Genomic DNA, 27,675 nt, shown 5'->3' with positions numbered 1-27,675 from the left:
GAAATTTGGTAATAAATATTTTGTATCTTTATTTTTTAAAATGCAGTGGCGAATACTACTTCAAGAGAACGGGGAGCGTAACTCGGTGAATAACACGTGCCAATGCCCGGCGCATCGCTAGTCCTCCAGAAATACCCGCCAGCCAGCCAGTCACCCGGACAGACAAAGGCGCGCATCTGCTTATGTCATAGGCTGGCTTTGAGGATGATTGGGAAAGAAAATATTACATAAACCCTGGAGTGAGCAAGGATCTACCAGCGCCCTCCCCACGAGGCCGGTGAGGTCATCCTGAGCTGAAGGACTCCTCGGTTGAGAACTGCCAGAGTTCTTCTGGGACCTGGTGTGTCCATAGTGTGGGAAGCCATGTCCCCCATGTGCCCAGTGGCTCCCCCAAATTGGGTAAGTGAGCGCCCTGCCAGAGGCCTGAATACCTATTGAGGGAAGTGCAGCAGAGAAGGAACTATCTTCTGTTCGGGAGTCTCTTACTGTTTGCGGTGAAGGGGTTGGGGGGATGTGTCCCCCTCTGAGGGGAGATGACCAGGAGATTAGAGCGCTGCCCCTCTACCCTCTCTCCGATTGGCCAAGAACAACTTCCCCCTCACCACCTCTCTGAGTCCAAGGTCCTCTCTGTCAGATGAGGGGACAGGAGAGATGAACACAGAGGGCCTAGAACCCTCTGGAGCCCCATGGGGTCCCTTAGTGGCTCTAAGCACTGAGATGTCACTGTAAGTAAAAGCACCTTAACCATTAAACAAGGACCGGCAAGTCCAATGGAGTCCTGGCTTTTCTCATGATGACAACATACAACGCCTATTTTGAAACTTCACGTTCCTGCCAAATATGTCCAGGTGTCCCAGGCATGTGCTGCTTGCCCAGCGGTAATAATCAGAGATGACTCTGTGTGCTGAGACCAGTTCTGAGCATCTACTACAGGCTGGCTCTGTGACCCCTCCCAGCCCTCCTCACAGAGATCGTTTGTCTCCACCCTATAGATGGGGTAACTGAGGCCCGAGAGACGGGGCAGTTGGTGGGAGGTCACAACAGCTAGGAGGGAGCAAAGGCAAGTTGGCGTGTGGGCAGCTGTCCTCGGCCCACACGCTTGGCCAGCACGCCATTCATACTGTGGCTTGCCCAGAGCTCATGCAGCCCCATGGTGCAACAAGCTTGAAAACATATGGCTTTTGCAGTGGGAAGATGGAGATCCACTTGGTCAAGGGCCAGCCAGGGCGTGACTGGGGGAGAGGGTTGGTATTTCTACAGGTGTGGAAAGAAAATGCCAGTTTAACTGGCAGAAATGGAGGAAAGAGATGCTACAAGTTCCATGTGGAGGGAACGTCATGAGCTGCCCACCAAGCAAGATTGCCTCGGTCTAGTTCATTCATTTGTTTTTAAGGTTTTGTTTATTTGAGAGTGAGAGAGATCACAGAGGGAGAGGGAGAAGCAGATTCGCCGCTGAGCAAGGAGCCCGATGTGGGGCTCGATCCCAGGACCCTGGGATCATGACCTGAGCTGAAGGCAGACGCTTAACGACTGAGCCACCCAGGTGTCCCAGTCTAGTTTAGAGAGGAGCAGGTGTGGCTGAAGTCTAATGGAGAGGGAGGGAGGAAATGGGGCCACCCACAAAATGGCTTTACTGCCATTACAGCCCCTCTGGGGGGCTTGTAGAACACAGCCTGGTGCCACCCTCTTGCTTAAAACACTCCCCTGGCTTCACATTGACGTTCAGTAAGGCCAAGGCCATTACCACAGCCACCAGGCCCTGCTCACCTCCCCAGCCTCACCCATACCTCTCTAAGCCCTCACCTTCTCTCACCTTCCTCAGTCTCTCAGGGGAGCAGAGCTCTCACCCCATGGCCTTTGCATATGCTGTTCCCACTGCCTGAATCTCCTCCTACTGAATGAACTGTCACCCAGGCCAAGCTTCACCTCTCCAGGGAAGCCCTCCTGGAACTTTTCTCACCCCAGGCTGGTCCCTACCCACCCCCCTCAAATTCCATGGCTCCTCATGGCCTCTCCAGAGCACAGCATAGGCCATATAATTTAGTAGGTGCTCAATAAGTCCTTAGTGACTGGATGAACGCCCGGCCATACAGATGTGGGCATCTGTAGAAGCCCCAGGAAAGGTCAGCCATGGCTTCCAGGCTGCAGGACCCAGATGTGTGCCTCTCACATCCGGTGCACTTGCAGCCAGGCCTCCGGAAGTGCAGGTCCACCTCGCTGCTGGGCAGGAACAGGTTCTCTTGGAGCCTTTCTCGTGCCTTCTCTTGGTCACCTTTCCTCAAGGAAATCAGAATTATATCACTCATAATACACCAAAGCACATGATCTCTCTCTCTCTCTCTCTTTTTTTTTTTTTTTTTTAGGAAGCCTTGATTTTTAAAGATGCTGACTTTTTCCTTTATGGTATTTTTTTAAAGTGAATTCAAAATATATTCCTTCACCCACTTCAGATTTCAACACTTCCCTGGAAAACAAGCTGAAAAAGAAAAACATAAGGCATTTCTCCTACTTCCTTTAAAGAATTCACTTCAGAATGAATTCCATAAGCAGCACCTGACAGCCTCATAGAAAGGGACCAGTCTACACTGGAGGGGATAATCCTGCCTTTTGCCAAGACAGATGAAGGATGGTGGCTTTTTAGGCCCTTCTTCAACCTGTATTTAAGTAATTCATCATATGTGTCAGGCACCAGGCTAGGCATGGGGTGTAGATCAGCAAGACTAGGCTCCCAGGTAAGTGAATTTGTTGTGAATGCCTTTTTATATCCAGGTCTTGAAGGGTGAATAAACACACTAGCCAACATCCAGCATGTGGTCTGGAAAGCCACCATTTGTCAGCCTGCTCATTTCTTACTCTAGGCTTAGGAGGGAGCGCCCAACCCAGCCTGACCCTCGTGGTACCCTGGAGTCCAGCGCTGCACCTGCATCCTGAGCAGAACCAGTCAGAATCCTTCCCCAAGACTGACGTCAGACTCAGGAGACAGGCCTCCCTTACATGGCCAGGCCTTCGGAGCTGGAATGTCACAGGTCTAGCGCTGTGAAAAGCCACTTTCCCCAGCTCCATGGGGGTAGGGTGCAGTCTGATAAAGTGGGTGAGGACATGGCCGGTCCAGCCGGAGAGGCCAAGCAACTTCCCTGAACCCCTGGTCTCCGCCTGAAGCCAGGACCAACCGCACACTGGTCCCAGCGACACAGGACGATGATGTCAGTCTATTTTCTGCTAGTTGAGCTGGTTTCCTGGCACTTGCATGGGGAGTCCTTTGTCCTGCACCAGTATGAGGATGAAAGCAGGAGGGGTGGAGGAGATGGAGAGGGGAAGTGGGACGGGCTTGGAGACTTCTCTTGCTGCCAATTGCTGCAAAAGCCCCAAAACTCTGCTCAACAGAGAGAGCAACTGGAGAAAGATGGAGGGGACCAGTCAGGGTCCCCATGGGGCTGTCCGCAAATGATAGCCCTGGTCCCAAGGGGAAGTCCAGGACGCAGAGGTGGGACTCATTGGCAGGGGTGTCTGGAGGAAATGACCTGGACAGGTGTTGTGGAAGACCTGCCTTCTTCCCCTTCTTATTCTTGGAGAGCTGCCAAGGAAACTCTGGGTGTTTTTCTTAATAAGAAAAAAAGAAACAGGGGCACCTGGGTGGCTCAGTCGGTTAAGCGTCTGCCTTTGGCTCAGGTCATGATCTCAGGGTCCTGGGATCGAGCCCCGCACCAGGCTTCACTGCTCAGCGGGAGTCTGCTTCTCCCTCTGCCCCTCCCCACCTCATGCTCTCTCTCTCTCCCTCCCAAATAAACAAAATCTTAAAAAAAAAAAAAAAAAAAGAAAAAGAAAAGAAAATACATCCTGCAGCTCCAAGGGGAGAAAAGGCCATCAAAGCTTGCTCTGTACAAAGGCCAACTGGTGGATATTCAATGGGTGATGGACAGTGGTCAGCTGGGGCCAGCTCACCTTGTCCACAGAACACGCATGTAAGGAAGGAAGAGAAGTGGGAGATGGCAGAAAACACAAATGTTGGGCGCCCCCACATTAATAGCCCGAGGTGGGAACCCAAATGTCCACCAACAGATCATGAATTGTTAAAAAGTGGTATGTCCACTTATTTAGCCAGAAAAAGGAATTGGCAGTACTGATAAAACACGCACCGCAAAAACACCAGGCTGAGTCAAACAAGCTAGAGGCCCAGAGTCACATATTATCTAATTCTGCCTACGTGAAATGTCCAGAACAGGGAAATCCACAGAGATAGGATGCAGATTGGCCGTGGCCGGGGGCTGGTCGGAAGGGGAATGAGGAGGGACTAGCGATGAGTGTGGGGTTTCCTTTCGGGGTGACGAAAATGTTACAGGTGGTGGTTGCACAACATTGTGGATATGCTAAATGCCACTGACCTCATCACTTGAAAATGGTCAATTATGTATTATGTGACTTTCACCTCAATTTAAATCTTTCTTTTTTTTTAAGGCAGAGCTTAAAAACAGGGCAACTCCAGGAAAGCCAAGGGGCAGGAGAGAGTCAGAGACCTCCCACAGCCCCTCCTGTTACTGCTTGGTTAGGACCTGTCCCAGAGCTCTTGCTTGTCGACTTAGAGAAGGCTCACCTCAAGTTCAAAGGCCGGGGCATGCCCTTCAGGACAGGGCCTGGCAACCGCCCCACACAGAAGCTCCCAGCAGCAGGGGAGAACAAGTCAAGGGCAAGGCACAATGGCAGAGCGACAGAGCAGCTCAAGAGCTGCTGCAGCCAGGAGGTCTCAAAGGCAGACCTCCTGAGCAAGGGTCTGCCCAAGGCTGGTGATAGGGACGGGAGGGGACGCACCAAGATTTCTTGCGCAGCCAGATGACAGGGACCAGCAGGAAGCCTGGGGAAGCACAGGTAAGGACAACTGAAGGCTGAATCAGGACCCAGGGAAGTGTGGAGGGCCCGGCTGTGGAGGACAGAGGAGTGGGAAGCTCAAGCTCATAGTGGGCGGGCGGGGGAGGGGGGCGCTGGGTGTCGATTTCTGTGTGTCCCCGTGGGGGGCCAGATGGAGGGGCGGAAAGTCAGGCCAGGCTTGCTTCAGGCTGCAGACAGAGGACGAGGGACAGAGGAGGAGTGGACAGAGAGGTAGGAGGGAGACTGAGGAGGCTGAGGCAGCTGGGGCGGAGGGCGAAGGTGGAGGGGTAGAGTTGGGGCACACCCAGCACAGCCCAGAAGTCCTCTGGTGACCGCAGGAAGCTGGGCGTCCTGAGATTAGGGCGAGGCAGGAAGGCCTGGGAGGATGTGGGCCCGGAGAAGGAAAGTGGACAGGAGGGTACATACGGACACACATGTGAACACAAAAACACCAGATGTGGACGCCTGCCCTGGTACACGCGGACATAGAGAAACTGCCCTGCCACAGACGGGAGCAGACGTACAGACACTGGCACCAGCACGTGTCCACACGTGCACAAACAGGCACAGATGCCTCCGGCCATGCACACTTGGGACGCGTGCAGAAACACAGCCAGGCACACAGCTGATTTTGGACAAAATCGGATGCACGTAGGGCCGCAGAGGCCCAAGGACGCATTGGGACACATGGATTCATGTGTGGACAGACAGACATACACACTTTCTGGCTGAAACAGGCCCATCTGCAGAGATGCACTCAGAGGTCAGCACTGATTACAAGCACGGGCACCTGGAGAGCATCCCCATTGGCATCATGACGGATCCCCCCTGAGAAAGCAGCTCTGAGCACCACCGTCTGCGGCATCCTTGGCTCCAGAACACCAGCACCAGGTTCTGCCTGGGAAAGTGAGACAAACCATGGCCATTGCCCAACACACCCACTGGGCCCAGCCCGGGGTCAGGAAGGAGCCAGGGCCAGGCCTCGCGTGCCTGCCCACACATTCACTCCCCGCCACCGACGCAGACGGCTGGGATTGCGAGGGAGCTTGCAAAACCATCCCCATCCCTCAGGGTTCAGCTAAAGTGTCCCTTCCCCCAGGGAACCTCCCCAGGCTATGCCCAATGTTAACCTTTTTGAATTCTCATTTTGCCATGCCCAGCTCTGTGACCTCGGGCAAGCACCTTCTCCTCTCTGTGCTCAGTTTCCTCTCAAAGGCAGGGTGGGTAATGAGAACGTGCTTTGAATACACGAATGAATGGAGCACATCCCTTTCCCACCTCTAGCACAGCTGGGGGCATCAGCCTCCTGGTACTCAGTCAGCTAGCCGCAGGGGGGCTGCCCTCCTGCCTGGTCCCTTCCCGCCAGGTGGGACATCTGAGAAGGTAAGGGTTTATTTTCCCTTCTACACAGGACCAAGAAGCCAGCTTTGGGGTGACTTGGCAATGAGCACGGAACCAGACAGCCCTACCTGGCAGAGGCAAGGATGATTCAGGGTGCCCCCACCCTGAATTTCTGCTCAAATAACTTCAAGGAGGACTCACAAGGTCATTCGCCCTGTATGGGCAGGTAAAATCTGAGAGGGTCAAATGAGCCACTGTGGGTACCTGCCTGAGCTTTCCTCATCTCCCATCCCCACCCACCTAAGAGCACTCCCCACCCCAGGTTCACATCCTCCCAGCAGATGCCAGACACTAGGCTGGCAGTCGGAGGGCTGAAAGCACCTTTCTACTCCCCCAAGGGACTGTAGGCAGGGCCTTCCCCAGGCATGGGCTGCCATCTTTATGAGGATGGGCACTTGGGCTCTGCAGTCTGGGACCTTGACCCCTGCACTCAGGAATGGCTGTGCTGATGTGGACAGGTGCATGAGTGTGCCCAGGGTTGGAAGGACAAGGACATGGACTATGTGCCAGTGAACACCCCCAACCTTAGTTATGAATGATCCAAGCTGAGCCTAACTCCAGGCCTGGGCTAACCAGACAGACTTCCTTTGTTCTGTAACTGTCCAGGGGCTCAGGTGGGACAAAAAGGTGATTCTGTGAGGCTCCGCCACAGCCTGGGACAGCTTAAGCCCTGTCTGTGTGATGGCACCCACAGCATTAGACAAGTGTGAGGCCAGGGTCACATCCCCCTTTCAGCGGAGTGTGCGCCAGTCACTTCCCAAGCCCTGTGCTCTGACCCCAGGTGGGTCCTGGGGTCCCTGGCAATCCCAGAGCAGATCTCCCCATTTATAACCTGTTGACGGCCAAGCTGACCCAGTGACCCCCAAGGACCCTAATGCCCAGGGAGCTAAAACCCCTCCACACTGACCTGGGTCCAAGTCAGAGTAGACCACTGGAGCCCCCTTACCCAGGCCAGTCCTATGGGAAGCACCTGGCACCAATGCCAGATTAGGGCCTGGTTTGAGAGACTAGGCAAAGCCTGATGCACCTGGAAAGCCAGGATAACAGAAATACCCAAATTAGGCAGTGACTCACAAGCAGACAGATGGACAGAACCCCCCAGAGCTGAACATGGGGCCCAGGAGCTCTCTACCTACAGAGTTGGGAGCCCCAAGGATTCTGGTTCTAAAGCCCCCACTTAGCCCAGGACATCCTGTGAGCCAGGGTCCAAGTTGTGCCCTCCAGAGAGAAGCCAGAACTCCCTCTTCCCCCTGAAAGTCAAACTACAAAGCAATGACCCCTTCCCAGCGCCAAGAAGTAGAGGGGTACTGAAGGACCTGCCTCCAAGATCTTGATACACATAAGGAAACAGAGGCTGAGGGGAAGGGGCTGGCCTAGGGTCCCTGACCGCTCACTCACCGGGCTGGCCTTTGCTGCGCTCTGTTCCTGTGATCTGCAGCCCCTGGGTTCCCAGGGGCAGGGCAGGCACACTGCCAGAGGACTGGCCCCCATTCTGGCTTTTCTGGGGAGCCACGGTGACCTCTGAATACGCCGAAGTCACACCCTTCTTCCCTTCGTAAGTGCGGGCGGGTCTGGGCTGAGGGTACCTGATAACCTCCCCCGGGACATCTGTAGGGTCCCATCAGGCTCACAGTGGAATCCTGGTCTTACGGAGTGAGGAGGCACCCCCTCTACGACAGGAAACCTGGGCCCACGCGCTGAGCCTCTGGCCCAGGAAGGCAGCCTGCGAAGGCAGAGTGCTTTGCAGGTGGCCTCTATGCCCATCCTGTCATTCTAGCACCCAGGTCCCCACTCTGGCTGGCCCCCTCCCACTACTACTCCAGGAAAGCCCTGGTGACAAGAACTAATTGATCTCTTGGCCAACAAGGACTCCTGTGAGGGACCTCCATGACTCAGGCATGGTCCAAAGGCAAGCAGGCAGCAGCCTGGAAGAAGGGTGCTTTTGGGTCCTCCTTGAGGGGTTTCACAATAGCCCAGTCACACCCAAGGTGGCAGGGAAGGCTGGGGGACCTCCAGACAGAAGGATCTCAGAATCTCTAACCACGTTCAGTACTTTCTGGGCTATTCCAGAAGCAGCAAGGAAGGCAGGAAGAGGCTGGGCTTCAGAGGCAGGTAGCCATGGATGGGAATCAGGTGACCTTGGCTAAGTCACTTCTCTTCTCAAAGGTTCAATTTCTCTCAGAGGTGAGAACTGAGTCAGGTGAGCTCAGCCGGAGCCGGCAACGTAGGGACAGAGCAGGACTTCCGGCAGAGGGGCTGGGAGGAGGAACAGAGCAGCCATGTCCAAACTCAGACAACACCCACTGGCCACAGCCCAACCCTTCATTACTCCAAGGCCTTTATTAAGTCAATAAAAAAGGGAGAGAGATGTAAAAATACTTTTCTCGGAGGCCCCCAGAGGGGCAGGCACTGTCAGAATCACCCGGCCAGGGAAGGCAACCCAGCCAGAGGCAGAAAGGAAATCAGGGCCCTATCCAGGGAGCAGCTGGCCTGGGGCACTGAGGGTGGGGGCGATGGCTCGGACCTCAGGCAGGGAATGTGCAAACGCTGAGGCCGGGCAGGGAGTGATGGGGTGAGGGGTTCCCAGAGGAAGCCCAGAGCACCGTGTTCCCTTGCGTGGGCAGACACGCGTGTCCACGTGAGAGCCAGTGCCTGCACGCAGCTTATACACAGAGAGCAGAAGGAGGGGTGCCCGGCAGGAATGGGGGCGGTGGGGAGGGCTCATCCCAGAGCTTGAGGAAATAGCTTAGAGAAGTCTCTGGAAGACTGGGGCGAAGGGAGAGCGAGGTGGCCTCAGGAGCCCTGGCCGTCCTGCCGTCGCTGGAGGACTTCAATGACACTGCCGATGCCGTCCTCAGGCACCTGTGGGCAGAGGGAGGGGTCAGGGCCACGCTGACCTCCTGGCCTAGACAGACTACATCCTGCACCCTCCCCACCCTCCCCGGCCTCAGTGTCCTTCCAAGAGCCCAACCCATGGTGCTCACCAGGGCATGGTCAAAGTTGAAGGTGCTGATGTAGTAGGCAGAGATGTCGGCCGCAGCCAGGGGGCCTGCGATCTGGGCCACGATCCCACACTCATCTGAGGGTTATTGGGAGGATGGGGGGAGTCCATGTGGATCATCCTGGCCACCCCTCCCAGGTCCTCTCCAAGTCCCCAACATGAAAGAAGCAGCCCTCACCAAAGCCCAGAGGCTGTCCACCGATGCGTACCATCCTCCACAGCTCTCCTGAGGAGCTGGTCAGCAGGAGGTCACTGGGGAACCTGGAGAGGCAGGTGGGTAGTGGGCAGGGCACCCACCCATCCCCTCCCTGCCCCAATGTGAGCCCCTGGAAGCAGGGCGACCTGGTGACCTCAGAGTCTGATGCTCCACCTCCCCCCTCCCTAGTGCTGTGCTTGGGATCTCTGGTCCCCAGGGCCTAGGGGTCACATACTTTTTCTGAGTCTCAGCGTCCATAACGATGGAGATGTAGCCCTCAATGAGGGAGAAGGCAAAGAATGTAATGGAGCTGGGTTCAGTACCACCAGAGGCTGCCTCCTTGGGGGCACTGGAAAAGGACAGGAGGCTCAAGGGCTCTTCAGGGCACTCAGCCCACTGCATGTCCTCCCACTCCCTGGGCCGCTTTCCTCCCCTGTCTGAGGGACCTGGTCTCCTGATGGGGGTGGGAGGCAGGAGAGGACGAAGAATCTCACCTCGTCCAAAGACACTGGACCCCCTGGGATTGCCTGACTCAGGGTTGTCTCAGTTCACACTACAGGAAAGGGCTGCACCTGGGGCATTGGGATCTATCCTGAACATCAGTCAGGAGTACGTGGTTACCCCAGGCTGCCAGGAGCCCAAGACACAGAACAGGGCACAGAGCGGCAGAATGGTGGGACACAGCACAGGGAACAACCGTGTGAGGACAAAGACATGAGGTGCCAACAAGGCGCACCTGTATGAGTAGAAGAGGACATCGATGAGCGTGGTTGCGATGGCTGGCAGGGTCTCAGGGTCCAGGGTGAGGACACAGAAGCGGTTCTGTGGGCTCTGGATGGGATGCACCGTGGGGCTGGGCCCTGCTAGGAGGGACCAGGTAGTGGCTGTCAGGGCGACTATGGGCTGGGGCGCCGCCTGGTGGCCAGATAGGGAGGGGCCTGGGAGGGATGTAGGATCATGCTCTACGGGAACTTTTTCCACTTGTGCTCTTTCCACCACATCTCCCTATCTTGGGAGGCAGCCGGTGTCAGCCGGTATCCCCATGCCTACAGACCAACCCTCACAAGGGAAGGGGCCCAGTAGGAAGAGGAGGCCCTCCCTAGGTCTGGGTGTCAGAGGAAAGCCTCACCATGCTGAGAACGGGGAAAGCCATTGCTGGAATCATCCCTGGCAACAGGTACAGGCTCCCCGCCCACTTCTCGGTAAATGTCAAACTCCTGGGATAGAGTGTGGATCACCACGGACAGGTCCTGCTCCCGAACCTGGACCACAAGGGGACAAGGTATCATGTTAGTGCCCAGGCCCCCAGGCCCACTCTGCCCCGCCCTGGAGCCTGCCGAAAACTCACCAGGATAAAGTCCGTCTGGTAAGTGGACAGCATCAGCACAGACACATGGTGCTCCGCCAATGGCGCAATGACTGAGCGGGCGATTTTGGTGACCCCAGCAGCCTGCACTGCTGCACCGCTGCGGGATGACACGTTCAGCACCAGCCATGTGGCCTCAGCCACTTGAAGGAACTCAGATGGGGGAAGCTCTGTGAGCAGGAAGCACACACCATGTCAGAGCCTACGGGGCGGGCCCTGCCCGTTTCCCTGTCTGTGGTGGGGATGAGGGGACGGTGGGGTTCTACCAAGGTAAGGGCAGGTCTGGAGACGGGGGCTGTCTCCCTCTCCCAAGTTCTGCTCCGGAGAACTGCCTGTGTGCAAGGACTGCAAAGTGCTTCAAGTGCTGGCCTGCTAGGGATGGAAACTTCCCAGTTAAGACTGGAGCTCCAAATTCAGACAGACCTGGGTTCAAATCCCAGCTTCACCATTTACTTGCTGTTGACCCGCGGTAAATGATTTAACTTTTCAGAACCTCAGTTTCCTCATCTGTAAAATGGGATGAGAGTGTTTATACCTCATGATGGCAGTCTGTGGGTTAAGGCTTTATATCACGTGGAACCACCAGGGGGCGCAAGCAAATCAGGTTAGCTGAGGGATGCCCTTCTCCCTCCGCAGACCCAGACTTTCCTGCAGTACAAACCGGGAAACTAAGGCCTGAAGGGCTGCAGTGGAGGATGGGCCAAACCTCAGTTTCGTGGCCTGATGCTGCAGGCCCGTGAGGAGGGGTCAGGCTGGCAGGAGTAGGAGCCAGATGTCAGCTTCAGAAACCAGGGAGGAATCAGGCTGGCGTCCAGTCCAGAGCAGGAGCCAGAGCCCGGGTGGCTGCTAATCTCCCAAGTGCAGCCAGGAGGCTCCCCAGGACCCTGAGGTGGGCTGGCTGCCCGCTCCTGCTTTCCTTTCCCAACCCTCCGACTCCTGGAGTTCCCAGACCAGCCAGGGAGGGGGTGATCGGCACCAGAGAGAGAAGTCCAGGGAAAAATAATGGCTAGGGGGATATAACTGGCACAGGAACTCCTGATTTTTGCTCTGAACTGTAACTGAGGCCCAGCTACTGGCCTGAGGCTGCTAAGTGCCCTTCACAGCCCTGTCTAAAAAGTTCTCATGGGACCCTATTAGATCAGAATCATAACTATGCCATTTTACATAAGAGGAAACAAACAGCTCAGAGAGAGGAAGTGACTTGCTCAAAGGCACACAGCCAGTGAGTGGTAGTAGTCGAATTCGAACCCAGACCCATCTGCCTTCAAAGCCCCAGCTCTTGTGACTTTGGATCCCAGGATCTAGTGAGAATCCCACAAAGAGGGGAGCACATCCTTCCCCAGCCCTGCCCCCACCTTTGAAGCCCTCCTCGTCCACCATGAGCGTGTAATCCTCTGGGGTCTCCGTCAGACTGAAGAACTTGCACCTGGATGAGGGTGGGGGGCATCTTCAGCCTGGGTTGGGCGGAGGGGGCAGGCAGGATCTCGCTCCAGTTCGCCCAGAAAGACCCTGCTGAGCCCCTCCCTGCCCCCTCAAGCCTCAATTCTCTCTCCCGCGCCAGTGGGTGTGGGCCTTATCACCGGAATCACGAAAATCACTGTTTTTCGTCTCCGGACCTCTGTAGAAGCTCCCAACCCTCCATTCCGGGAAGGAGGAGAGGCTCACCCGCGACTGCAGCTCTGGGGGTGTCGGACTTTGGGGCCCCTAGACCAGCCCCTCTGACCCGATGGGAGGCATCTGTAAGAAGCTCCCCGCAGTCGCCAGGAAGGAACTGCCCCCATTTGACACCACTTGGAGTTAAGCATTGCTCACCCCAGGTTGTTTGCGCTTTAACTGGCCCTGGGAGGGGGCCTCACGGCGCCGGATAGGCGCGGCGGTCCCAGGGAGGGTAGGCCCAAGCCGGATGGCGGCGGGAGGAGGGTAGGAAGGAGAAGCGCCCTCCCCGCCCGCTCCCGCTCGCCCTGCGGCGATGTTAATCCCCCGAACCCATCCCGGATCAACAGCGGAGCCCACCCCCACCTGTGCCCCCGAACCCGGGCGCGCACCGGCTGCGGCGGGGCAGGAAGAGTAGCTTGATGAGCGGGTGGGTGTAGAGCCAGAGACCTGGGCGAGCGAGGCTCAGCACCCGCACCCGGTGCTCCAGGATGTGCAGCTCCATCACGGTCCGCGCGGACCTGACCCCGCTGCCAACCAGACCCAGGCCGCCGCCGGGGGCGGGGCAGCAGGGGCGGTGCCGGGGGCTTAAAGGAGCCGCCGCGCGGCCGCGTCCTTGCCGCCAGCTACGCGGCGGACCCTCCCAGCCCCACGCCGCGTCCAGTTTCCTGACAGCCACGCCCTGAGGGGCGGGCGGCCTATCCAGAATGGCCACGCCTCCTTCTTAGGGCCGGAGCCTCATCCCTTAGGTTCCAGCCCGCTGAGCCCCGCCTCTGATGACTCCGCCCCTTTAGGATTGATTCGCGGATCACAGGCTGATCCCACACCGCTTGAGTCCTCTATGCCCCGCCCATGCCGCGCCCCGTCTCGGGGGCTCTGCGTTTTCCGTAAGTCGCCTTCCTCGCTGGGGTCGGAAACAGGAAGGAGATGGGGAATGGTTTCTGTCCTTCAGTCTTATGATTAATATCCTTGAAGTTCCGAAGCGCCGCGACACGAACCGGGGTTCAGTTGGGTCCAGAGTACTGCCCAGAAAACTCTGGAGTATGGAGGGATAGGGATAGGGATAGGCTGTGCAGCCCTGGTGACTGATTCTCTCCCCACAAAATGTCCTTTCTCCCTCCTTCCCCTTATGGAGGAAGAAGGCGAGTACTCAAAAGGATCATAGAGATAGGGAGGACCCCAGCCACTTATATTTGAGTAACATACTGTGGGCTACGTAGGGGATGAAGGTGGCCAGGCTTATGGCTTGAGACCCTTCAAGACTAAGTGCTTGGGCCGGGCATGCCCAAAGGACCAAACTTCAGGGGACAGGCCCATGTATCTGGGGCTCACTGGGTACTCAGATCTCAAACCTGAGATTTGAGCCCTCCTGAGGCCTCCCAAAGCCTGCAGCCATTAGCAGAACCCAGTTGGCCCCAGCACATGTAAACTTGCTTCATGCCCATGGAGGCCCCCAGCACTGGCAGATGCCCCAGATCTGAGGCTTATTAGACTAACTTGGGGTCATTTCAACATTAGACCTGGGTTCTGCTCTGGCTGCCTCACATTTAAGACTCCAAGGCTAAGCAGGTATCAACACACTTAGGCTGGCCCTGTAGCAGAACAGACACAGCATGCTCTGGGGGGACTTTGGCTTGAGCATCCTCAGGCTTCAGATCTGAGGCTTTGAACCAAACAGGTTAAAGCCGGCCTCCGGCCTGACTTGGGACCCAACAGGCCTACACAAGCCTCTTGCTCAAGAACCTCTACTGTAGGTGGATGGAAGCTGGGCAGCACCCTCCAGCCCTTGACTCTCTGGCTCAAGGGATCCCTGGAACACTGCGGCTGCCATATCCTGGCCGAGCCCCTGGAGAGCTGGGGGGAGGGGACTGTCCTAAAGCCTGTCAGGGCAGGTACAGAAAGGTGGGAAACCATAGGGGTGAGGGGTAAGGGGCAGAAAATGGGTAGCTGCCCTGATAGGCTCATATGACACTTGACCTCCCTAGGCCTCAGTATCCCCAGCTGTATCAGGACAAGATGTTCCAGGCCCAGGCCCTGTGATGCCTGAAAACTCCTAAGGAGGCTCTTCTCCCTCTCCCACCCCCTCCCACCATGGCCCAGCCCAGCTTGGTAGCCTGCCAGGAACAGCCGCTATTGTTTGACTGGAAAAGCTGCTTCCTCAGCAGAAGGGGGGGGGGCCTTTCCCAGGGACACCCTGTCCTCACCCTCACCAGTCATCAGGTTGTGACCGTAGCGCCTGCCTGGGCCCTCAGTGGCATTGCCAGGTCACTAGGAACCTTGGTCAGGAAAGGTAGCTGAGGGGTTTTAGGTGCAAATCGACCAGGTTCATCTTTCCCACTCAGCTCCTGCTTCCTCATCTGTAAAATGGAGACAGTAGAGCCTACCTGATCGGCTAGTGACATACCAGCCCAACGTGGCACATGCTAAGTGTTCAGGAAACAGCAGGCAGCCTTCTATCAAAGACCCAAACTTCTTCCCTCATCCCTGTGTGTCTAATGGAGGCTTAGACTAGGCATGTAAGGGCATTCATTCATGGTCCCTGACCCCTGGTGCCAGCACTCAACCCAAAATAAACACTCAGAACCTCACTGGGGTTTGAAGTGGCATCCAGGCAAGGGGCCTTGATGGAGGAAGCCCCTGGAAAGACCTCCTTAAAGAGCCCCTCCCCCTCAGAGATGGGTAGGTGTCAAGGCCTGGGAAGCAGGCCCTGCTCTGCTCCAGCACTGCGCTCTAGCTCTGGTGACCCTCCTCCATGGCAGACTGGTGGACATGGGGCAGAGGGGATGGGGTGAGGGAAAGTGTGGGCCAGGAACAAAGACTGGCCTATGACAAAGGTACTTCTGAGAGAGGCTCTTGTGCTGGGCTGGGGGCCAGGATGGGGGGCTCTGTAGGGTAGAAAGAAGAGGCGCTGAGCACCAGGGGTGGCTCCCCTTCCCAGTCCCTAGCCACACACATCAACTCTCTACACAAGCTTGTTTATTTCTGTACAAAATCATGTTTCTATTTTACACAAAGAGCACCCCACCCTTTACCCCACCCTCTCTCCTCACAACAGCACCCTAGCCCTGGGAAGCATCCCCCCAGGAGGAGGAGGCTGAGTGAGGCCCCGCCCATTGGCCCTCACTTCTGCCTGCCTGAGCTGGGCTGGCCCAAGCTCCACTCTGGAGAAAATAAATAAAAAGGCTCAGGCAGAATCTGTGCTGGGCCAGCCAGACTCTCTGCCGCCCAGGGGCCAGGCAGCTGGGCCCTCAGAGCATGGGCAGGCCCTTGAATGTCAGTCTGTGAGCTGTGTAGGTGTGTGGAGACCCTTCCCCATAGGCCTGAGCTGCCAGGGTTACAAGTAGGTGTCCTCACTCTCCTGGGATGTCAGGCTCTCCTGGGAGTGGTGGTGGACTGAATCCTGGGAGTGGTGGCAGGCTGAATCCTGGGGAGCTGAGTCCTGTGGGGCTGGGTCCAGGTGGGCTGGATCCTTCAGGAGCACATTCTGTGGGGGACACACATCTCCCGCAGCGGCTGCCACCTTGGCTTGACTTGCGGTTGGGGGCTTATCCAGCTGCCCACTTGCCTTTGCCTGCTTCCACTGCTCCTTCTCCTTCTGGATCTGTTTGGGTGGCTTGGGCTTGCCTTTGGAACCAGGGAGGGGGGCATCTGGGGGCAGGCGGATAGATGGTGAAGGTTGCAGCATGGGCCGGGGGCCTGGCTCCGCCTCCATGATGGCCTTGGCACCATGCAGCCTGGGTGGGGAGCAGCACTGCAGCTCACCCCGAGTCTCCTGCCAGCGCCGCAGCTGAATGAGGTGTTCACGCTCAATCTGGCGCTCTGTCACCGGCAACTCTACCACCTGTGTGGGTAGTGACAGTAAGATGGGTAGCAGGAAGAAACTTCCCCTCTACCTTCCAAATTGGCCCTGTTCTCCCTCACCATCCCCCAGCCCTGGTCACTAAAGGCTGACCCTATTCCTAGGGTCTAATGGGGGTCTGGTCCCTGTGACGATCACAAGTTCAGGCACTTGAGACCCACTGCCTCGAGGAGAAAGCTGCTCACAACTCGAGTCTACTTGCCTAAATATGTGTCACCTAAGTACAGCCCCTGAGACAAAAATCCACAAAAGAAAGAAAAAAGGGAAAATAAACCCAAGGCCATGGATGTGGTACCAGGGAAGAAGAGAGGGTAATGAGTCACAGCTCCTCTAATTCCCAAGTGGTTCAGAACAGGGAAGGCCCTGCAAACCTAGGCCTCCGTGTGCCCCTGTCTTCTCACTAAGACAGGAGGAGAAGGTCTACCCACACCATCCTGAGCTGCTGAGCACCAGGCCTGGCACCAATAACCCACCTTCGGCCAAAGTTACCAGGCTGCTCCTAAAGGGCCCCCACATCTCCCACTCCCACCCAGGGGTGATGGGAGGGTGTGGGCCGCACCTCCTGGACCAGGAAGGCCTCCTGCATGATCTTGGGGCTGAGGCTCCGCAGTTGCTCGATAGTCTCGTACTGGCCCTGACAGGCTTTGAGCTTTTCTGGGGAGCCCAACGCATGTTTCAGCAGCACCAGCCCCACCCGGAAGATGATCTTGACTCCTGCATGGGGGGTGGTAAAAGGGCCTGTAAGGAATTTCTCTGAAAATAGAGGCTCCCTGTGGGCTAGGTTAGAGGCAGGGGTGTCCCCCACAAGCCCAGCCCATTACCTTCACAGAAGAACATATCCCAGACGCGCAGCACAGAGCTCCAGGGCAGGGTGCGGGCAAAGGCACACATGAACCACTCTGTCATGTATAGCAGTGGGTCGATCTTCTGCCGGCTGAGGTGTTTGTGGGCCACAGGTGACACCTTCTGCAGCAGTGAGAAGAGGATCTCCCCATCCAGTTGGATTGCCTCCTGGGGGACACAGTGAAGCTATGGGGCCAGGACTGTAGGCTCGAAGCAGGCAGGCCAGACTACGCTCTGGTTTCCAGTACCAGGCAGGCATTCATTCATCCCTCAGGCAGCTACTGCCTGCCGGGAGCCAACCTTTTGTTGGGGACTGGGATACACTGAAGAGCAAAACAGACCTAGCTGGTCCACCTCACGAAGCATGTGTGGAAAGGGGCAGACAGATGAATCACAGGAGCAAAGAGACTGGGGGCAGGACAGGCGCTGGTGGGGGAGGTGGCTAAGTGCCCAGAGTATGGCAGAACCAGGAATGCTGGATTAGCATGTGCCAGAGGTCCCACCTACAGGGTCACAAAAAGCTCCCTGAGGGCTTAAAGCTGAAGGAAAGGAGGGGTTATTACAGGAATGAAGGGAGTAGAGGTTTAAACCTATGCCAAGGCTGAGGCAGGGAGGAACTTGGTGCTCTGGAGGAACTGAGACCCTGAAAAGCAACCAGACATCTAGAAGCAGAGATAGAAGCCAGGGTGGAACCGGTAACTCTGGAGCCTAGAAGACCTGACTTTGGAAGGCCTTGGGTCTTCAGCCTTGAAAGCAACAGAAGTCTGGGAAGATTTTTAAGCTAGGGCAACAGTGGCTGTGGAGAGAAAGGTCTGGAGAGGCCACAAAGGTCAGGTTCCAGGCCTGGTCTGGACCCAGGAAGCACTTACCAGTTTCTCACTGTAGTAGCCAGGCAGGTACTTCTCACAGATCTGCACCAGGCACCAGAAGGCTTGCTGTGGGCAAGAGAGGCATGAGGCCTTGCTGCTGGGTACTCCCTGCCCACCCACTCACCCGTCCAGGGTCTGGTGGTACCTCAGCAGGCATGTGCATGAGTAGAACAGCGGCAATGGGCGCCTGGGCCTGGCAGTAGCCCTCCTCGGGTCGGTAAAGGGTATAGGCCTTCAGCACACGGAAAAGGTCCTGCTGGCTGTAGAAGGGCCAAGTGGGGCAGGGAAGATAGGTATGACTCTGCCGCCCCTACCAGACCAGACTTGTTTCAGAACTTGCACCTCCCCGGGAACCTGACTGTGGTCAGCAAGGGGTCAGTCTCCCACTACAGCACACAGACTCTCACAGGACCAGAGGAGGAGGCAGGAAGGGCACCTCCCCAGCCCCGCCCCACCCCATATGACAGATGAGAGCAGAGGCAGAGCAGCAGAGAAAGTGGAGGCAGAGCCAGGCAGGATGCCAGATACAAGGTAAGGGTGTGTCAGGTCTGGAAGTGTGGGCCTCTCATTCAGCAGCTATGTCTCCTTAGCCAGACAGCTTTGTTCCGGGTATCTGTCTTCGTCCTCTGGCTGCCTATCCTTCCCCTTCTACATACCCTCTGCCTACCCAGTTATCTCTAACACTCTTTCTCCTCACCAAAACCTGTTTCCAGAAGAAGACCAGGCAAGCTCTAGCACTTTGGGCATAAATGAAAGTTGCCCTAAAGGTAAGAGAAGGAGCTAAGGAGAGATCCATCCAATTCAAACCAAAGGGAAACTCTAACAGTGGAGTCTGGGGCTCCCAGCTTCTGGGCCCCTGAGATACACCCAAACTCATTTTACTTCCTCTGTGCCCTGAGGAACAGGGCCCAGAACCACCTCCAGCCCATAAGATCCAGTCTGCTTACCCATGGCCTCCCCGGGACACAAACATCTCATGGAAAGGGAACTGTCGGTGCAGATCACGTTCAATCACGTCCAGCCACTTGGGGTCCCCAGGGGCCATGTCCAGCTCCTAGAAGCAAGATCAAGAGCATGTATTAGAGGAGTTAGTGATGGCTGCTGGGAAGATACAACTGTCCCAGGTATTGGAGGAACCCTCTGCCAGGGGCAATGCCCATCCAATCCCATCATGAACTAGGCCTTCCTGAAGACAAGTCAGGAAGCTCAGGTAAGGAAGCCTGAGAAGAATGAGAGAGAAGGGGCAAAGAGGCAAGGAGGAAAGGGCCCTAGAAACCCTAAGGGGTGAGGAGTGATCCTGACTCTAGGAAGACCCGTGTAGTCAAGAATGTCTGTCACAGCTATAGCTGGAAATAACCTCCAGGCAATTTATTCAGGACTCACTCAAACATCTCAGGTCCTTAAGCTGGAAGGCTACTATCAAAGCAATAGCTACCACTGTTGGCACTGCTCTGAGCCACCCACAGGCCTCACTGACTCTTCTCAACCTCAAAGAAAAGCCCTATCATTACACTGTTCACAGATGAGAAAACTGAGGATCAAAGAAAAGTCACTTGTCCAAGTCCTCATGATTAGAAAAATGGTGGTGCTGGGCCTGGAAGCCAGGCTGACTCAGAGCCATTGATCCCACTTCCTCTGCTTTCTGTCTCCCTGTGCAAGTGGTATCACCTATTCAGGAAGGAGTGTACATGTGTGTGTGTGTGTATGAAAGAGAGAGAAGGAGAGGGATCTGCACAGAGTGCTATCTGGAAGGATGTGACATTTGTCAAACATTAAACTCAGAGCCATCTCTGGGTACTGGGGTTTTGTCAAAGTTTTACTCTCTTTTCTCTCTTCTTCAAACTTCTGTGAACATTTTAACATGAATACCATTTAAAAACAAAGCATTACACAAAGAAAAATCATTTCCCCATCTTTTTTTTTTTTTTTTTTTTTTAGATTTTATTTATTTATTTGACAGAGAGATCACAAGCAGGCAGAGAGGCAGGCAGAGAGAGAGGAGGAAGCAGGCTCCCCTAGAGAGCAGAGAGCCCGATGCGGGGCTCGATCCCAGGACTCTGAGATCATGACCTGAGCCGAAGGCAGCGGCTTAACCCACTGAGCCACCCAGGCGCCCCGATTTCCCCATCTTTTGAAATGTTCTTTATCATGATTTGCTTGTTGTTATGTGGATATGTATTATTTGCCAGAATTCACTGAACTGCACACTTAAGGTCTATATATTTCACTCTCTGTAAATACCCCAACTTAAAAATAGAAAGGAAAAATTGGGGTGCTTGGATGGCTCAGTTGGTTAAGTGTCTGACTCTTGATTTTGGCTCAGGTCATGATCTCAGGGTCCTAGGATCAAGCCCCACATCAGTTTCCCTGCTCAGCGGGGAGTCTGCTTGTCTCCCTCTCCTCTGCCTCTCCCTCCACTCATACACACTTGCGGTCTCTCTCACTCTCTCTCTAAAATCAACAAATAAATCTTTTTAAAAAATCATAAAAATAGAAAGAAAAAAATCAATAAAAAGGAAACCCAGAGGGCTGAGCAGGGAAGCAGACCATGTACACGTTGCCTGCAGGGCTCATGCAGTATTAGGGAAGGCCCCTGGGATGACAGCCAGATTCTCAGCAAATACACCCATGGGTACAGACCCAGGCCCTGGCCTTGACTGGCAGGTGTCTTCATAAAAGCCCTTTTCCATCTTGTGTCCCCTCAGTAGGTGTGTCCCAACATTCAACTAAAGCCTCTAGGATGTCAGGTAACTTGACACAAGAGAGTAAGTATTGGACTAAAAAACTGATAGACTGTTCAAGGCTGGAGGTTGGAGAAAGGACCTTTAGAGGTGCCTTTAGAGGGCTTTTGATCAGGCACACAGCTGAAGAAGTGGGTGTACAACCTCTAGAGCCCCACATATTCTCAAAATGGGGCTTGTGTGTAGCCTATGAATCTCCCAAGTCAAACCAAGGGCTGGATACTGTCTGAGTACAATGCAGGATTGTTTTTGTCAGAAAGGGGAGGAAGACCCCACAAATTCTCCAGAGGGCTCTGGTAAGGTAGGGACCTGAGCACCCAAGAAGTCAGTTCCTAGGATGTGCTCACCTGATACCTCAGAAGCCCAAGGCACTTAATGATACATGGGTGGCTGAGAAAGGAAGAGGTAAAGCGAAGGGCCTGTGGCAAGTAAGGGCTCTGGGAATCAAAAGCAGGTGTGGGCCGCTGGCAGCTGATGCAGATACTGAAGCCTCCAAGAGAGCCTGAAGGCACTCACACCATCATGAGGTGAAGCCAAGAAGAAAACCAGGTAAGAAAAGGACAGAGGTCTTGCCCTGCCCAGTGAGGGAGGAAGAAGTAGCAAGGATGGGAGAAGACAGAGCCATGAGCCATGAGAGGCTGCAGAACCTTCCTTGACAGCCGAGACTGGGGGACTTCCGGGGAATAGAGGAATAGGTGCTGCTGCCAACAGCCTGTTACTGTCCCCACACTGTGGGTGTGGGGACACTGTCATGTCCACAGCAGCCAGAGGGAGCTTCTCATCCTTGCTCACTTCCTCCATGTCATCCACAGGCAAAGTCCTTCTAGGTGTGCTCGAAAACCACTGCTCCAGCCCCCAGGACTGCCTTGGGGACCCACCACTTGGCTTCAGAGGATCCAGAAGCCCTTTCTTGGCAAATCTACCTTCTCCCACAAGCAACCCTCATGATTTCACAAAGGTGGCTGATTTCTCCGCAGATACATTACTCCCCACACACAAAATGCACACACAGCTCTGTACTCTGCTACTATGGGATGTGCTCACATTTGCTAACTATGGAACCAGGAGTCTGGCCAGGCTGACGAAGCTCTTGGCTCCCATGCCTGTGCTCTAGCAGCCAGAGGTAAACCACAGATTTGGGGAGAAGTTCCCAACCGAACCTCTCCCTCCACCCAGGATGCAGCCTCCTGGAATGAAAGGGATGGAAGAGGAGACTGGAGTCAAGAGGCCTGGTATTGCTGCTCTGTGGGACAGTCCAATCACCCTGATTCCCAGAGCTGCTTCCAACCACACTCCACCAAAACCTGCAGCCCCACGGCCAAATGTTGCTAGCAAATGACTCTCACACTCTTCGGGTCAACAGCAGAAACTCGGGCTTCCCCGCCCTGCCCACTCTTCTCAGGGAACAGGTTTGGCAAAACAGGAGTGTTTGCCAAAGCATGAACTATGTCAACAGAGAGCTGGTAGCTGGCAGCTCTGTCTCACTGCCACTCACCAGTCCTAAGAGCTTGGGAGAAACCTTGATGCCTGGGGCCAGGTCTGGTGGGTAAGCAGGGGCAACCCAAGGGAGCCAAGTGCCTCTCATAGGGGAACATGCTGGAACTGCTGCCCAGCCCAGGTAGGACCTAAGAAGTCCCATGAATGGAGGGGTATTCTTACTCCGGCAGCCATGGGGCAAGGGGCAATGGGCAGAGAGAGGAAGGCATGCCTGCAGAGGATATCCTCTCTGGTCACTGATTGCTTTCTAATCCCAAAGGATACTGGTTTGGCTCAGCCACCCCTAAGCCTGACAACCTCACTAGCAGCATAGATGAACTGTCTGGCAAGCTTGGATGAGGCAGGAGAAAAGAGTCGAGGATGGGAGGCCAAGAGTTACTGAGGGTTCTGTGACCCTGAGGGCAGTCCTTCAAAGGCTCAGAGCAGAGCCCAAGGCAGTCAGGAGAGTGGTCTGAGGGTCCCCTCCTGACGACCAAGAGCTTGGAGGTAGTCTACTGAGCCCAAGAAAACAAAACTGGGTGGTTGACAAGAGAAAGAGATGGAATGGAAGATGGAAAATCGGTCCAACCCACTGAAGCCTGTTCAGCGCTGGAGCTTCAGATGGGCAGAACCCCCAGGAGTTACAGGTTGGACAGGCCTGGTCAGTGGAGTATTTGACGGGTGGTCTCATTAATCAGCTCATACTGCTGAGGTCCAAGTAAGCACCTGGAGGATTGTTGCCATGTGAAGGACTTCAAGAGATGCGGGAGGGAGGGTAAGATGAAAGAAGGGCTACTCACATCAAACTTTCCAGGGTTCTGCTGTAGCTTCACCTTGCCTCCTGACAGGTACTGCCAAGCACGGCCCCGCAGAGAAGGTGGGATGCCCTTCTGGCACCGCAGACGGATCTGAAAGTTAAAAAAAAAAAAAAAAGACTGTGCTCATACATCCACTAAGGCAACACCTCCAGAGGCTGTGTGCCAGCCCCACTCTTCTCTTGGTGTTTGGTGTGCCTTCATTTAGCACACCGGGAAAAGCAAAGTGGGGAGAAAAAAGGACTTCCCTCCTTTTGCTACTATTGCTACAATGCAGAGCCTAGGATACCAGGGGGCAAGGGGAATAATGACTATAATTAGATATGCTGCTACCAGGTGATGTCAGTCTCCCTGTCCCCTGGCCCAGTGATGAAACAGATATTCTTGAGGTCTACTACATAATTCTGAATCCCTATGACCATTTTCTGAATCAAAATGGAAATGAAGCAAAATGCTCCTCCAAGCTGAAGAAGCCCCATGGGACATCACTAGGGAGGGATCTGCATGGTGTGGGGCACAGCTGTAGCTGCAGGGCAGGTAGCTTTTGAGATGACCCTGACCCAGAGACATGGCCTAGGCACTTCTATGGGGATGCTTGTTTAAGTAGCCATGTGGCAGGACACAGCCCACCTAGAGGGGAGAGAACTCAGCAGAACTCAGAAGGAAGATGGGAGCTGATCAGAATGGCTCCCTCTTTGTTTTGGTCATGAATCCTCTCTTCTGCTCTCCTTGATCCTGAGCTCCCACAGTCACCAGCACAGGGACTGTGCTGGACTGGCTGTGAGTCCTGATTCCAACTCTTGCTACGATGGCACAGGTCTTTCCTACCACTCACAGACTGGGAGAGGAGAAGGAGAAAGTGTTTGAGGTAGCTCATGACCTAGAGCTAGGGCTCAATTCTTATCCTTGCTGTCTTTATCAAAAAAAGGCTTCTACCATCAAAATCCAGTTTGAAAAATCATGTCTTTTACATATGGGAAAACTGAAACATAGAGTGGAAAAATGTTAGATCACACCATCAGGAACCCACTACCTCCTATACCACACAGGCTAGAGGGATCCAGCCCCATACACTTTGCACTCCACTGGACTCTCAGAGCTAGACGAGAGGTGAGCTCCACCTGGGCTTTGGGACATAATGAGACGGAGACAGCTGCCTTGATCGTCCTCCTTGACCTCAAGGCCAATGGTCAAGGAGGGTGAGGGCAAAAGCAGAGGCACCACCCCTATAGGATGGAGGTGGGGGGTACTGGCCAATGACACTCTCTTCAGTCCCTGCACTAAGCAGCCTGGCCTTGGATGAAGATGGGAGCTAAGGGCAGTGGGAAGAGCAAATGCATGTGAGTTTGACTCCAGTGCTGACCTTGAGCCAATCAATTTGCATAAATAGTTAAGAACAGAATGGCAATACCTAGGATCCTATTAGAAAGGTGGGAAAATGTGTAGCAGGGAGCCTGACACACAGTCTGTGTTCAATAAACGCCTTCCTCTCCACCCCTCCATCCCAGGAAAATGCCTGACACAGAAGCCCCAGGGGCTCAGGCTCACACCTAACTTCCCCTTACCTGGAAACCCCCTCAAACAGTCCCATTGGAATCTCTCAGAGGAACACAGAAGGCCTAGCCTTCCTGATGACCAGCACAAACAAGAGAAAACTTTCCAAGGGTCAGAGAGTGTCAAGAACCAGGAAGGAGACAGGCAGACAGTCTGGAGGGAGTGGGGGAAGAGCAGAGTGGCTGGTCATAGGAGCTAAGCTCAAGCTTCTGGACCGCCTGCAAAGGCGGTGAGGAGGTGGGACGAGGAGGGGGCGAGAAAGGGAGTGAAAGAGAACTGCCCCAGACTCTGGGAATAGTTTCCTGCTGCTGTGGAATAAGGATTTCCTTAAGGTGGCCACTTGGTCTGAGAAGACTCTGGTAAAGGGATATAGTATGGCCTAGAGCCATAGGCCCTTTAGGCTCTCTTCAGGGGCAAGTTTAGCCTGACCTGAGCCAGACCCCCACATCATCACAGTCCCCTGTCATAGTTGGCCTGCCCCAGGGAAGCCCAGGAATACCTTCAGTCCTTTAAGGTTCTCAAATAGGCCCTGCCCTCACTCAGGCCGGGGCCGGGGAGGCGGGGATGAAGAACCAGCAGTACAGTCAGCTTTTCCCACTCTGGCCTCTGGAATCCTCCTTAGTACAGGAATGGCAAGCGCCATCTGCCTGCCTTAGAGAGGAGGCAATGATGGGGATCAGAAAAGGTAAAGCCAGAGAAAGTTTTCAGCAAACAGAAAGCACAAAGGATTATCATTCTCTGATTGACAGCTGAGTGAGGCCACACCCTGCCTGCTGAACTCTGGGAGGCCTTGGCCACTGTTTAAGCAGAGCTCTACAGGGCTTCAAAGATAGCATTCCAGCCAGAACCTTTCCTCCATAAAGTTCCCTCCTGGGGACTCAGGATAAATCTAGAAGTGTTGGGTCTGGACCCACTTCCTGAAGCAGGATTTGTCCCTCCTGTGCCATGACTTCCTGACCACGGGGAGAGCCCAAGTCTGTGCAGGCAGGCAGGAAGAGCTCCTGGGGCCAGGGTAACCAGAGCTGAGGTAGCAAGAATGGAGAGCAGAGGGCTAGGGCCTCTCGGTAGGGTAGGGTACAGCCTCCTGTGGTGGCCCCTACTGGGCAGGGGGAGCACTTGGCCTCTAACCACAGTTCCAGGGAAGCAAAAGGAAAGAGGAAGTAGTGCTGCCTGCTCTGCTGAAAGGAGATCCCCAAGGCTTCCCTCTGGAATCCCCATTTGCAAGGGAGGCTGGGGCATGAAGGATCCACTGTCCCTGCCAGCCACTAGTCACAACAGATAGTGGAGAGGGAGCTGAAGCTCAAGGTGAGGGCCTGAGGGGTAAGGAGGCAGGAAAATAGACCCCAGAGTCATGCAGGAAGCAGATGAGAACAATTATCTTTAAAAAAATTTTTCTTAGGAGAAATGTTTAATAAGCACAAAATGAACGCTACAAAGCCTGTATAGAATAGCACGAAAGACTCAGGCCTAGGTGTGCCTCCCCTCCATAGGCATAGGACCTTCAAGTCATCAGCTCATGGGAGCCTCCCAACATGACTGTCATTATCACTCAACCAGGTAACCTGAGGCTCAGAGGGCGAAGTGACACACAAAGTTGCACAGCTAGTCACAGGTATGAAGAGGGGAAAGTAGAGGGGCTGGGCCAAAGCCCACATTTGACCTTCAGTCCCAAGCTTTCTGCTAGGCCCTGCAGCCAGCTGTGCCAGCCTGGATCAGACCAGCATGTCAGGTGACGATAGTGGGACAGCAGGTTCACTCTCTGCCCTGGGAACTTGGGCAGAGAGACCCTGGCTATGAGCTTCTGGACAGGCCTCCAATAGGCTGGGGAGTAACTGGATCCTGCCCAGGTGGCTAAGGGCATCAACACTGTGGTGGGCAAGGAGTTCCTACAGAGCAATAGAGCTAGTGTCTAAAGAAAGACCAACTAGGAGAGGACCACTGGGTATTTTCATTTTTATAAGACCATTCAACTGTGAGGTTACTTTTTTAAAAAGATTTTATCTATTTATTTGACACAGAGAGATCACAAGCAGGCAGAGAGGTGGACAGAGAGAGGGAAGCAGGCTCCCCGCTGAGCAGAAAGCCCAATTCGGGGCTCGATCCCAGGACCCTGAGACCATGACCTGAGCCGAAGCCACCCAGGTGCCCCTGTGAGGTTACTTTTTATTCTTTTTCCTTTGGCCAGGAAGAGGGAACTCGTCACATTAATCTAGACGGTGGTGATGAAGTATGCAGGCGCTAAATTAGACTGCCTGGGTTCAAACCTTGATATGTGGTCACCCATAAAATAGGGATTCTACTGCTACCAACCTCATTGGAGAGTTGTAAGGATCACTCAAGTCAAGTATCCAGCACTGCAAATGTTCAACATGTTAGCTATTATTAGTATTATAAAGTCCTCCCTGATAGGTGGGCAGTAAGTAGCAGCAAGAACTTCTCCCAAGAGGGTTGGAGGAATGCTGCTAATAAGGGCTTTTGGCTATAAGTGGTTTTGAAGTTTGACTCCAGGACAAAGTTCTGTGTGATTCTGAAGTCATCTTGGAGAACCAAGTAAAGACTAGTCTCTGCCCTACAGCCAGCTTCTGATCCCTCTTCAGAGCTGGCAGATGGGGACACTCAAGGCTACTGGCAGTTGGAGAAGCTCCTGCTCCTTTAAGCTGATACAGTTCCTCCCACTTCCTTTTCTTCCCCAGGCTGCCAACTCCCAGCCCAAGGTCCAAGGCCAGGCCCCTCACCTTTTTGTGCTTCTTGGCCATCCATTTGTCCCAGTTGTTGAGCATGTCCAGCCACTTGGACTCCCTCTGCCTCAGCACCTCCAGGGGGACTTCCTCTAGCCTGTGGAGCAAAGGGCAGGGCCTGTCAGAAGTGCCAAAAGAACCAAAGGCCCTGGCTTAGGCCCCAGCCACCAGCCTTGTTAAGGCCTTCATTCCTGCCTCTGTCTTCCAACCCTGTGTTCCCTTTGGGCTACTAACCCATGAACATCCTAACACAGATGAAAGGGAATGCTGCCCCCTCCCTAGAAGGCATAAGCCAAAGAG

The 27,675-nt window shown here is 54.7% G+C and overlaps 2 protein-coding genes across 5 annotated transcripts in view; both read right to left on the bottom strand.

The window, feature by feature from the left end:
- Positions 1–8,585: 8,585 nt before the first annotated feature.
- LOC111160035 (cytosolic arginine sensor for mTORC1 subunit 1) lies at positions 8,586–13,106 on the bottom strand. Of its 3 annotated transcripts, none has more exons than XM_022522812.1 (9): positions 12,873–13,106; positions 12,183–12,253; positions 10,810–10,997; positions 10,591–10,723; positions 10,198–10,321; positions 9,697–9,810; positions 9,444–9,526; positions 9,249–9,343; positions 8,586–9,126 (listed from the first exon to the last, which is right to left on the bottom strand). In XM_022522812.1, the coding sequence occupies exons 1-9, from the start codon at positions 12,983–12,985 to the stop codon at positions 9,058–9,060; spliced, it is 990 nt and encodes a 329-aa protein (XP_022378520.1). In that variant the 5' UTR covers positions 12,986–13,106; the 3' UTR covers positions 8,586–9,057. The 3 variants fall into 3 exon arrangements, with proteins under 3 accessions (XP_022378520.1, XP_022378519.1, XP_022378521.1); XM_022522811.1 differs by having other exon boundaries at positions 10,198–10,324; positions 12,873–13,052; XM_022522813.1 differs by lacking the exon at positions 9,697–9,810 and having other exon boundaries at positions 10,198–10,324; positions 12,873–13,052.
- Positions 13,107–15,447: 2,341 nt separating this feature from the next.
- The window catches only part of LOC111160082 (TBC1 domain family member 10A), a 31,230-nt gene continuing 19,002 nt past the window's right edge, over positions 15,448–27,675 (bottom strand). Inside the window, exons 2-9 of one of the 2 annotated variants that reach the window (XM_022522900.1) lie at positions 27,373–27,493; positions 23,069–23,176; positions 18,999–19,105; positions 18,197–18,311; positions 18,052–18,117; positions 17,161–17,350; positions 16,899–17,053; positions 15,448–16,321 (exon numbers count right to left, since the gene is read on the bottom strand). In XM_022522900.1, coding sequence (XP_022378608.1) covers positions 15,815–16,321; positions 16,899–17,053; positions 17,161–17,350; positions 18,052–18,117; positions 18,197–18,311; positions 18,999–19,105; positions 23,069–23,176; positions 27,373–27,493 — 1,369 coding nt within the window. In that variant the 3' untranslated portion in view covers positions 15,448–15,814. The remainder of the gene's footprint in view (positions 16,322–16,898; positions 17,054–17,160; positions 17,351–18,051; positions 18,118–18,196; positions 18,312–18,998; positions 19,106–23,068; positions 23,177–27,372; positions 27,494–27,675) is intronic. The other variant, XM_022522901.1, reaches the window with a different exon arrangement.

Source organism: Enhydra lutris, unplaced genomic scaffold, assembly GCF_002288905.1.
Source record: "Enhydra lutris kenyoni isolate GAN:26980312 unplaced genomic scaffold, ASM228890v2 scaffoldscaffold73, whole genome shotgun sequence".
Classification (NCBI taxonomy): Eukaryota; Metazoa; Chordata; class Mammalia; order Carnivora; family Mustelidae; genus Enhydra; species Enhydra lutris.
Note: the sequence above shows the minus strand (reverse complement) of the source record. Positions and strands in the feature narration are given on the sequence as shown.

Excerpts from the sequence above, each read along its gene's own strand:
- LOC111160035 (XM_022522811.1), bottom strand. The coding sequence starts at position 12,985 with ATGGAGCTGCACATCCTGGAGCACCGGGTGCGGGTGCTGAGCCTCGCT. Across the intron at positions 9,527-9,696 it reads GACGCTGAGACTCAGAAAAA|GTTCCCCAGTGACCTCCTGC; the intron begins GTATGTGACCCC and ends CTGCCTCTCCAG. Across the intron at positions 9,127-9,248 it reads TCAACTTTGACCATGCCCTG|GTGCCTGAGGACGGCATCGG; the intron begins GTGAGCACCATG and ends CTCTGCCCACAG.